The 9,770-nt window shown below is 49.0% G+C and overlaps 1 protein-coding gene across 3 annotated transcripts; it reads right to left on the bottom strand.

Moving 5' to 3' along the window:
• Window positions 1-183: 183 nt before the first annotated feature.
• On the bottom strand, window positions 184-6,640 carry SET (SET nuclear proto-oncogene). Of its 3 annotated transcripts, none has more exons than XM_026685871.2 (8): window positions 6,332-6,640; window positions 4,946-5,003; window positions 4,270-4,412; window positions 3,807-3,910; window positions 3,376-3,489; window positions 2,382-2,552; window positions 2,134-2,280; window positions 184-1,159 (listed from the first exon to the last, which is right to left on the bottom strand). In XM_026685871.2, exons 1-8 carry the CDS (start codon window positions 6,402-6,404, stop codon window positions 1,136-1,138), a joined length of 834 nt encoding a protein of 277 aa, XP_026541656.1. In that variant the 5' UTR covers window positions 6,405-6,640; the 3' UTR covers window positions 184-1,135. The 3 variants fall into 3 exon arrangements, with proteins under 3 accessions (XP_026541656.1, XP_026541657.1, XP_026541658.1); XM_026685872.2 differs by having other exon boundaries at window positions 2,175-2,280; XM_026685873.2 differs by having other exon boundaries at window positions 2,190-2,280.
• Between the last annotated feature and the right edge of the window lie 3,130 nt (window positions 6,641-9,770).

Below are 9,770 nucleotides of genomic sequence, written 5' to 3'. Positions count from 1 at the left end.
CTGAACAAATTCTGAGTGAGGAGCCAGATTGATAAGAGGGGGAAGGGGTTGCAGCTGTTTGCACAAGCAACATTTTGGTTTGAAGTGTCATGTATTTTGCTCTAGTAGCATGCTGAAACACCCAACTCATCAGGATGGGCCCAAAGCGGGCTTTGTTTAGTGAAGACTATCAGCCCCCTGGTGTACACATTTAAGTTTTATTGTAACAAAGCAACTTGTACACTTTTTAACGTTTAAAACTGAGCATCTTTTCTTTTTTTTTTTCCAGTGAAACAAAAAAAAAATAGTTGGAAAAAAAAAACCAAAGCAAGGAACAAAATTACAGTAGAGAGTGTAAATTCCAAATAAGATCCTACGGGGGGTTTGGCTGATTCTCCGTCAAGTGGAAGAGGCTGAACTGTAATCATTAGGAGAGAATTTATAATTTTTTGTTTTAAAGTGTCATCTTAAACTGCAAAGATGTTTGTTAAACATCACGATTAAACATGCCAAAAGGAGAAGAAGCCATGTTTTGTCAAAATGCCCATTTAACCCACCCCAACATCTGAAACCCACCCCTTGCTTACCCTGTCTATAACCCCACCCCCCATTTTTTTTAGCTTTTTCATTTTTTTTTAAACAAGAGAAATAAGACAGATACATGTTGGTAAATGCTAACTGTCCATATTCACATAGAGACACAGTGTAATCTCTGAACCCAATATACAGAGAAAGAAGGAAAAAGCTAGATTCTATGCACTACCACACAGGGGGCCTAGCACTCCGCAGCCTCCAGCCAGGAGCAGACGGTTCTCATTCTTCCCCACAGAACACAGTGTGCTGATGCCACTGACAGTTTTTTTTTCTTTTTGTTTCGTTTCAAAAAACAGGGATTAAAAAAATTGAAATGGGTCGAGATTCTCTTCCACTGTATTCTGCTCAAGATATTTTTTTTTCTCCAAAAATTATTTGTGAACCATGGTGAAGAGGAGAAGAAAGAAAAAGACCTTGGGAGAACTATGCGACTGAGCACAAGAGGGAAAAGGGAGGGAGAGGGAAAGGGGGAGTGGGGGAAGGAATAAGACAGCAATTTGCTCCCAGGGATGGTGGAGTGGGGAAAAGGAAGGATGGACTTGTGGTTGGAATCTGTCAGTGTTCAGTCATCTTCTCCTTCATCCTCCTGCGGAGAGAGAGAGAAAAAGCAACATTTTCAAATAAACGGTTGGGTCAAAAAGTAAACCACCCACGTCTCTGTTTCCTTCGCGTTACACTCGAACCAGGGAAAGAAGCAGGAAGAAGGGAGCAGTTTGAATAAACTTGACCTAAGGCTCTTATTATTACTGGGGAATGCTTAGCGGGGGGACCCACTTTTGGGCTCCTACGAATGGCTCTTGGGTTCCTACTTTGAAGTCCTTTTTTAGGTTAGACTGGTACAGCACTGCCAGCAAATAGTATCACCCTAAAAGACGAACCTGAATTTGAAGCGACCACCACCCGCTAATAGAAAAAAAATAAAATAAAATTCTATTCTGACTGAATTGGAGGCCATTTTCAAGATCAAAACTAGTGTTCGTGCAAACTATGGAGGCGAGGTTCTCGTTTCAGGGCCTTGGGGCCAGGAGGTCCTTTTGGAGCAGAGTTTCCTGACCTCAGCAACTTTAAAGATGTGCGGGCTTCAACTCCCAGAATTCTCCAGCCAGGCTCTGGAGCATAATATGACCTAAGTAAAGTAGCAGGTTACACCACCTAGAGGAGAAAAACCATTAACTGGTGCTTATGTAACGTGCCCAGTGGCATTTCTCCCCTATGTTGGTAGCAGTACAATCAGTTCACGGCGAGAAAAGAAACATTTCCTTCCAAATCCATTCACGTGCCATAAACAAGCGAATAGTGCTAATCCAATCCCATACGTATACTTTTAATGACGTGGGATTTATCAGCAAAAGTTCTCCTGCTCGCTGAGTGCAAGTTATGCAACTTATAACTACAACTTTAGCAGCGGCTGAATTCAAACTCCGAATCAGCTGAAGCAGCAGTTGATGTAAAGTATTCAGTCCAGGGAACCTTCAAAAGGCTAGTTCTGTTCTGAGCTTAGTTTAGGGCAACATACGGTCGCTAACTGCCATCCCAAGAGGGAAATCTTAGAGCTCTAACCTCTCCTTCTTCTCCCTCATCATCATCTTCATCTTCCTCACCCTCATCTTCATCACCTTCCTCATCGATGTCCTCCAAGCCTTCCTCCTCTTCGTCATCGTCGTCATCCTCTTCTCCCTCACCTTCTTCATCGTCCATATCGGGCACCTTGTTGGGCACACAAAAGGAGTTATAGCAAAGGGAGCCCCCCCACCCCGAGCGTTTTGACCAGCCGTGCAGCCAACGGGCCTTTACCGGCGGGCGCTCACCAGATAGTACTGCAGTGGGTTTGGCCAGATGTCGTCCTTGATGACCTCCCCTAGTTCATCGGCCCCTGCATCAGAGTGGTCGGTAAACCAGGTGAAGAAACTCTCTGGTTCTTCATGCTGCCTCTTTCTGCTGGCCTTGTTCTGCGTCTGGCCTGAGCGCTTTGTCAGGTCCTTGGTCAGGAAAAGAGCAAAAAGATCAACTTGCTTGGACGCCATTTTACAACTTTTGTTTGTTGTTAGAAAGTTAGCAATTATGTAACTCCTCCCCCAGTTCCATTTGATGTTTCTGCTACAAGTTGGAAGCGGAGTTTGTCCGCCACTCTTCCTATGAACATCCATCATGGCACAACAGCCAATAAATGGAGCTTCGTACTGGGAATAGCTTGAGACAATCACAAATATTGCAGCCAGTTGCACTTTAAGTGGTTATGGAAGGAGCAATTGCAGGCAGACATGACATGCAATTAATTTCTCTCATCCTGTGGGAGAAATAAGGATGGGATCCTGACTCCAGGAGAAATCTATCCTCCATTGCTGGAAAAATGTGATTTTACTGTTCTTAAGGGTATTTCCTTTGGAACTTTGTCATAGTTCAAAACTATGCACCTAGGCAACGGCATTTTACCACAGCCTAGTTTTGCCACTTAAGGTTGTTGGGGAAAATGACGAATAATGAATGGCCCCAAAGGCAGGCAGCATAAAGGTTAACAGTCTCAAGAGTAAACCAATTCAGTTCAATGGGACAGATTTTTCACACCCATCATTTCCATTGCCCTGTAGCAGGCTGATCATGGCTTCCAATTAAGACCACCCCGCTTTCATGCTATAAGCAGATGTATTATATCATAGTAAAATAAATATGTCTGAGAACACTTTTCCCAACTCTACGTGTTTTATTAAAAGCCACCAGCTTTTTGTGAGCTTCTGATTGATCAGACTCCTTTTTTTTTAAACTATTACATACAGTAATTTTATACTTAATGGAGTTATATACCTTCCCAGATTTCCATTTGATTTCGCTGGACTTGGATGAGGGGTCTCCACTTTCGTTCAGATGAAACTCTTTGGAGAGCATCTTGTTTTCAAAATAGGGATTCTCATCAAAATACTGCATTCAAAGGAACAGATAAAAATAGAAATTCTGAAATTTACATACTGCATGTAATATGATTTCTGAATTGCTTACCATCCATACACTAAACTTGCACGTTTTCTCCCTGCACAACCCAAGTGTAGATTGTTGCCAAAAAAACCAAAAACAAAAACCTTCCCCCCCACAATCACCAGTAAGCGCCTCAAAAGAGTTGCAAAGCATCAATCCATCCTCTGGAAGGATATTTTGGGGCATGCTGCGGAAAAAAATGTATTCCAAACAGCATTTTTCAGAAAAAGTGTAAAAATGGTGTGTCCTACACCTGTACTTACAAAATCTATTCTGTAACCTGATTTGATGTCCTCAAACTCCGTCACCTCCACTCTGATCAAATAATGCAAGGCTTCTTCATCTTCCTCTCCCAGCAGTGCAGATACTAAGGCAGAAAGATGAAATTTGTGTTACAAATAATTTCATAAGAAGCCACCGCCTCACTAACTGGATCGGTTTCTCTCTCAAATGTACACTTCCCTGATAAATTGCTACTCAAGTGTTCTAGAATGCTAAGTTTAACAGAAATCAAGGCAATTAGGAGGAGGAACAATATTAGGTATGTTCACTGCTTTGAGTTATTTATAAAAACAATAAAGCTGGGATTAAAATAAAATCTAATCAAAAATAGGAACTAAGAACCTTTGCATTTCAAAACTTTCATTTGCATATGATATGAAAGATTACAAGTCATTTAAAGAAATTGTTTAGTAAGTTTCCAGAAAAATAAACAACTTTGCTTACCTTGTGGGTGATTGACAAATGTTGTTACCCAAAAGTTGGGGATTTTGGCGATCAATTCTGACCTCTTCTGGAAAAATGGTTGGCGGAGTTTGTTGTATTTCTGTTCTACTTTCAAAATTTCCTCACTGGCTTGTTCGTTCAGTCTGAACACAAGATTTAAACATATGTAAATACTCAGTACTTAAAGCTAGAGTATTAAGCAGGTTTTAACCCAACATGGAAGGTTTCACATATCAAAATGCCAAATCCACACTTCCATCATAAAATGTAACATTTATCAAAGAAAGATTTTGTTTTGGCCTTAGCTGGAAAATCTCAACTGAGAAGTTCCAGTGTACAAAAAAAATAATCAATTGAGCATTACACCATTTGAATTTTCTGCATGAGCTCTTGTTTTGCAGAAATAATGTTACAATTTAAGTCAAATCCTCAAAACAGTGGGTGGGGAAAAAAAAAATCTGAAACAGGCCAATTGTGTTACATTGTAAAAAAAAGGAATTTTTCTAAACTAATTCCAAGCAAATGCTTAAGTTTTAGACATTGAAATTCTGTATATTAAAAACCATCTCCTTAGATTGCATCCTATCAAGCTGGTTATTAAATCAGGAAAACTTATTTACAACAGGATGGCAAACCACAAAACAACTTTTAAAAGCAGATTAAACACCCGGTTTACCTGTCTATTTCATTCTGTACTTCATCAATATGTTCAATTGCTTCCTGCTGCTCTTTGTCTGGAGGGGAAATAAAAGTTTATTGACGCTCCTCCAAAAAGGACCAAACTGGGGGAAAGGCAATGTTTTCAAACATCCCACATGGCATCAAGACTAAGTGTTCACAACAGTTGAAATCAGGCACCCTTTCCTCTTTCGGCAGCAACCCCAAACCCTCCCTGCAGGAAGTCCCCCCTTGCCACAGAAACACGATGCCCCCACCCACAGATCCGCTTAAGGGCAGCATGCAAAAAGGTTTTTGTTTTTTTTTGCCCAGTTTCAGCTCGGCCTAGCAGCCTGGCCAGGTGACTTTGGACCAGTCCTCTTTTTCTAGCAGCCTAAACCCACCTCGCAGGGTTGTTGTGGCAGGGAGGGGGGGGAGGAGGAGGTGTGGAAACAGGAGGCCTGGAAGTCCCGTCTTAAAAAGGCGGGATCCAATGGAACCTCGCAGGAACAACAGGCGGATAAATAAATAAATAAATAAATAAATAAATAAGGGAGGGGGGGACGAATCCGAGTTTAAACATCTGGCGAAGCCCTGAACCGTAAGAAGAGCCGCCGTGTCCTTTGGCTTCCGGTCCAATCCTGCCCGCCCCCCCCGCAAGAGAAGCCCCCCCCACACACACACACAACCCCCAAAGACAAAATTTCCCAGTCGCATCGGAAGGCGGGAAAAAGACCCTCTTCCCCACCTTAACCAAGTTCCCCAAAGCCCCCCTATTCTTGGGAATCCCACGCAATCCCAGGTTCGTTGCAGCAACAGGAGCCCCGCCTCCCTTCCTCGTCCTGGGGGGGAGGTAAGGAAAAAAAAAAAGTCCCCCCATCCAACCACCTGCCGGGCGCCAAGTTTCCCCGGCACGTGCTCCGATCGCGGGAGAGAGGGAGGGGGCGTTGGAACCGCGCGCGCGGGGGAGGGGGCCCTCCCTCCTCCGAAGGGAGGGGCGCACGACGTGGCGCCCCCGGAGAGGGAGGGAGCGCGCGCGCCCCCGGCCATGCGGCGAGCGCAGCCATCATGGCGGCCTAATCGGCGTGTGTGGGGGAGGGAAGGAGGGGAGGGATCGGCGCCATCGGGCCGGCTGGGCCTCACTCGAGCGGCAGACAAAAGGGGCGCCGAAGATGGCCTCCTCCTCCTCCTCCTCCTCGGCGGGGCGAGAGAGCCGGCCATCGGAGGGCCAGGCCGCACATCCGGCCTCCTCGCCTGCCTGCCTGCCCGCGCCGCCACCTCCCCCTCCTCCTCCTCCTCTGTTCGCGCCTCCGGGGGAAGATGGCGGCCGAGCGGCGAGGGAAGCGAAGGGAAGAAGGAAGGAGGGAGCCCGGCCCCGCCCGCCCGCCCGCCCCTCCGGGCCTACCGGAGATCTCGTCGGCCCCGTCGTGGTTGGAGTTGAGCTCCTTCTTGGTGACTTTGGCCGCCGGCGCCGACATGTTGAGGGAGGAGGGAGCCTCGCCTCGCCTCAGACCGGCCTGGCCCGGCCGCCGCGCGCGCGCGCTCGTTCGCTCGGCTCTCCCTCCTCGCTCCGACGGCGCTCCGCCCGCAAGGCCGCGCTTCGACCGAGGCGGCGGTGGGTGGCCGAGCCCGGGTCCCCTCACGCGATGACCGCCGCCCGCCTCCTCCTCCTCCTCAGGCTGCTCCAGGCGAGGGGCGAGCGATGCGCAGGCGCAGAGAAGCACTTTCTCTCCTCGCCCTCCCGCGGCCGCCAGCCGACTGAAGGCGCACACGGCGACTGCGCAGAGCTGGGCCCGACTCGGCGGATTCTCCCGCCCCCTGAGGCGCGCAGACGCAGACGTGGCCCCTCCCGGACGCTGGGGGACGGCGAGGGGGGCGGCGCGCACGCGCGGCGGGCCTCCTCTCCTCGGTGGCCGAAGGCCCGCGGGGGAGCGCGCAGGCGCGTGTGCGGGGCCTGTAAGCCCTCTCCCCAATCGGGTGGCAGCAGGAGAGAGGATGAAGTCGAGCTAAGCCGCATGCGCGGCCGAGAGAGAGACAGAGAGAGAGAGAGAGAGAGAGAGACGTCAGCGCGACTCCCTCCTTCCCGCCCTCCGCCTGTCGCTCTTCTGCGCAAGCGCACGGGCGCCTTCCCCCCCAACGGGAGTAATGAAATAAAGAGGTCAAGCGGCCCTGCTCGAGAAGAGCAGCGTTCTGCGCAAGCGCAGTGGCGCGGCTTCCCCCCCCTCCCTTTGAAACGCGCTTCACTTTTTTTTTTCTCCAGCGGGCGACGTTTTGAACGAAGGGGCGGGGCTGAGGGCCGGGGGCACGCCCCTCTCCGCTCTGGATTGGTGGCTTATTACAATAGGCAGCGCAGAGGCTGGGAGTGGGCGGAGCGATCTGGCTCTAGCTGGTCCTGATGCCAGCGGGGGCGAGCGAAAGTAGGGCGGCGGGGGCGCATGCGCGGGCAGAGGACGCGTGCGTTTGCGGAGAACGGCTGCTTCGTGCGGGAGTTTCCCTGCCCTATTGTGTGCTGGTGCAGCGGGGGGGAGAAGAGGCCCTTCAGGCTGTTTTGGGGCTGTTGCATGAATGCTACATGTTGCACGCTTCCGGCCTTGCCTGCAAATAACACAAGGTGGTGCAGAAAGCCCCCACCCACCCTTCCAAGCGGAGGGAGAATTGGAGAGCAAGTGCCCCCTCCCTCGTTCAGGCATGCCCTTGCAGCGGTTGCAGCCCTGCAGCCCCTCCTTCCCCAGTTGCCAGGGATGGGGGGCTACAAGGAAATGCTGCAGAAAATGCAAATTATTCAAGCTTTGCAATCATCAAGCCCTTCTTTCCCCGCCAGAGGCAAAGCAGAATCGAGACTTTGGGGGGGGGGGTGACTTACTTGGGGCAGATTCCACAGACACAGTACTCCTCCCCCCCCAAGGTTAATGCGTGTGGCTGCCCCACCAGCAATGGCACCCGCTTTCCTGGTGCAGCCTCCGCTTGCCTCACACCCAAAAATAAGATGTGTTTGTACCATCCGCTGAATCGTGGCTAATTGGACCTTGGTTTACTCAGCCTGGCGCTCTGGGAATGCACAACCCACCCGTGGGAACGGTGGAGAGGCGGTAGAGCGAATTGGCGGCTTCCATGTGTTGCGTGGAAAGTTTTCCAGCAGGGTTGATGCCAAATCCCTCCTGCACAGCCTTGGCTTATCGCCCTATTCTTTTTAATTCCCGAAAAGCAGAATAACAGCTGGAAGAGAAGTCTTCTATCTAGTCCAGAGGTCTCCAGAATTCTCCAGCCAGCATAGCTGGCTGGAGAATTCTGAGAGCTGAAGTCCACAAGTCTTAAAGTTGCCAAGGTTGGAGACCTCTGATCTAGTCCATCCGGCCCAAGTAGGTGGCCCTGTCCCACCTCGGACAAATGGCTATCCAGCCTTCAGTGATGGAGCAGCCACAACTTCTGGGGTCCATGGGTTGAGCCCAAAGTGCTAAGCCAGACACTTAAAGGAGTTTTGCCTCGTTTTACAATCTCCCCCCCCCCCACAGCTGTTAATAATTGGGGTTGTGAAGTTAGCCACGCGATTGTGAAGCGAATCTGGCCTCTTCCCCATTGACTTTGCTTGTCAGAAGGTTGGAAAAAGGGATCATCGTTAAGTACGAGTCAGTTGCCAAACGATCACTTTGTTCATCTGCAGGAAGTTCGCATCCACCCCTCTCCGAGAGAAATGAAATATCCTAGGAAATATTAAAAAGGCAGAATATTTCCCCTAAAGAGAACAGAAGCTCACCCCCACCTTTGTTAATATAAGGCCTGGGACAGAATATTTTACATAACCAAGATCTCCAGGTAGAGCTATAGGAATTGCCTAAAGCCTTTTCATTACATCATCATCCAGCAAGGCTCAACCAAGCTTGGGACTCAGGACAGCCTACAAAGTTGCCCCTGCATAGCCCCATGGGAGTCTGACAACCAATCAGAATACAAGCTCAAATTCAAATCTCAATAGAGGGTATAAAACACTCTCAGCATCTCAGACCTTCCTCCTTCTTGACCTTCCTTCTTTGGAGCTCTAAGCCACGCGGTCCTGTCCACCATTAAACCTTCCAAACAGCCTCCATCAGGGGTGGGATTCAAATTTTTTAACAACCGGTTCTGTGGGCATGGCTTGGTGGTCTGTGACTGGCTCGGTGTGGCCAACTCAATATCATTCACATCGAGGCACGCATCTCCTTGCCTGGCCTCTCATGACTGTGGGGATGCTGCAACAGTCGTAAGTGTGAAAAATGGTCATACGTCACTTTTTTCCGTCCCGTTGTAACTTTGAGTGGTCACTCCACACAAGCAAAGTACCAACAAAGGAGGGGGAAAAAACTCCAGAGAAGTTCCTGAGACAGGAAGTCTAGTCCTGCCAAGAACGTAACGGGTTAACGGAGAGGCAGTTTCTGTAAGCAACACCAGACTGTTTCCTTCCTGCCTTCCTTACAGGATTAGCCCAGTAATTTCTTTAACAACCGGTTCTCCAAACTGCTTAGAATGTTAACCGGTTCTAGCGAATAGGTGCGAACTGGTAGAATCCCACCCCTGGCCTCCATGTTTCCAGTGTCTTTTTCCCCACTTGGAACTGAACCCAGAGGGATAATTCTTCCAACCCCTCGACAAGACTTCATTGCTGTCCCTGCTCAAGTTGGGAGAACAGTGCTGTATTCTGACACACAAAAACATGTTTTAGGAGATGTATCTTGTTAAAAATGGCTTTTTTTCTTCCTTTTCTACACATCAGAAGAGAGTGAAAGGTTTTTAACGTCCCTAAGGCAGGGCTGGTTGAGGTGGGGAACCCGGCTGGGTCTCGTAAAGCAAAAAAAACACCTCTCAGACCG

Source organism: Notechis scutatus, chromosome 15, assembly GCF_049901735.1.
Source record: "Notechis scutatus isolate UNSWTSFEM ecotype Mainland chromosome 15, rNotScu1.2, whole genome shotgun sequence".
NCBI classification, from domain to species: Eukaryota; Metazoa; Chordata; class Lepidosauria; order Squamata; family Elapidae; genus Notechis; species Notechis scutatus.
This window is presented reverse-complemented; position numbering and strand designations above follow the sequence as displayed.

Bases quoted from the DNA above. Each gene is read 5' to 3' on its own strand.
- SET (XM_026685871.2), bottom strand. From the start codon at position 6,404: ATGTCGGCGCCGGCGGCCAAAGTCACCAAGAAGGAGCTCAACTCCAAC. The intron at 5,004-6,331 runs GTAGGCCCGGAG...TTTCCCCTCCAG, and splicing joins CGGGGCCGACGAGATCTCCG to ACAAAGAGCAGCAGGAAGCA. The intron at 1,160-2,133 runs GTTAGAGCTCTA...CTCTCTCCGCAG, and splicing joins ATGAGGGAGAAGAAGGAGAG to GAGGATGAAGGAGAAGATGA.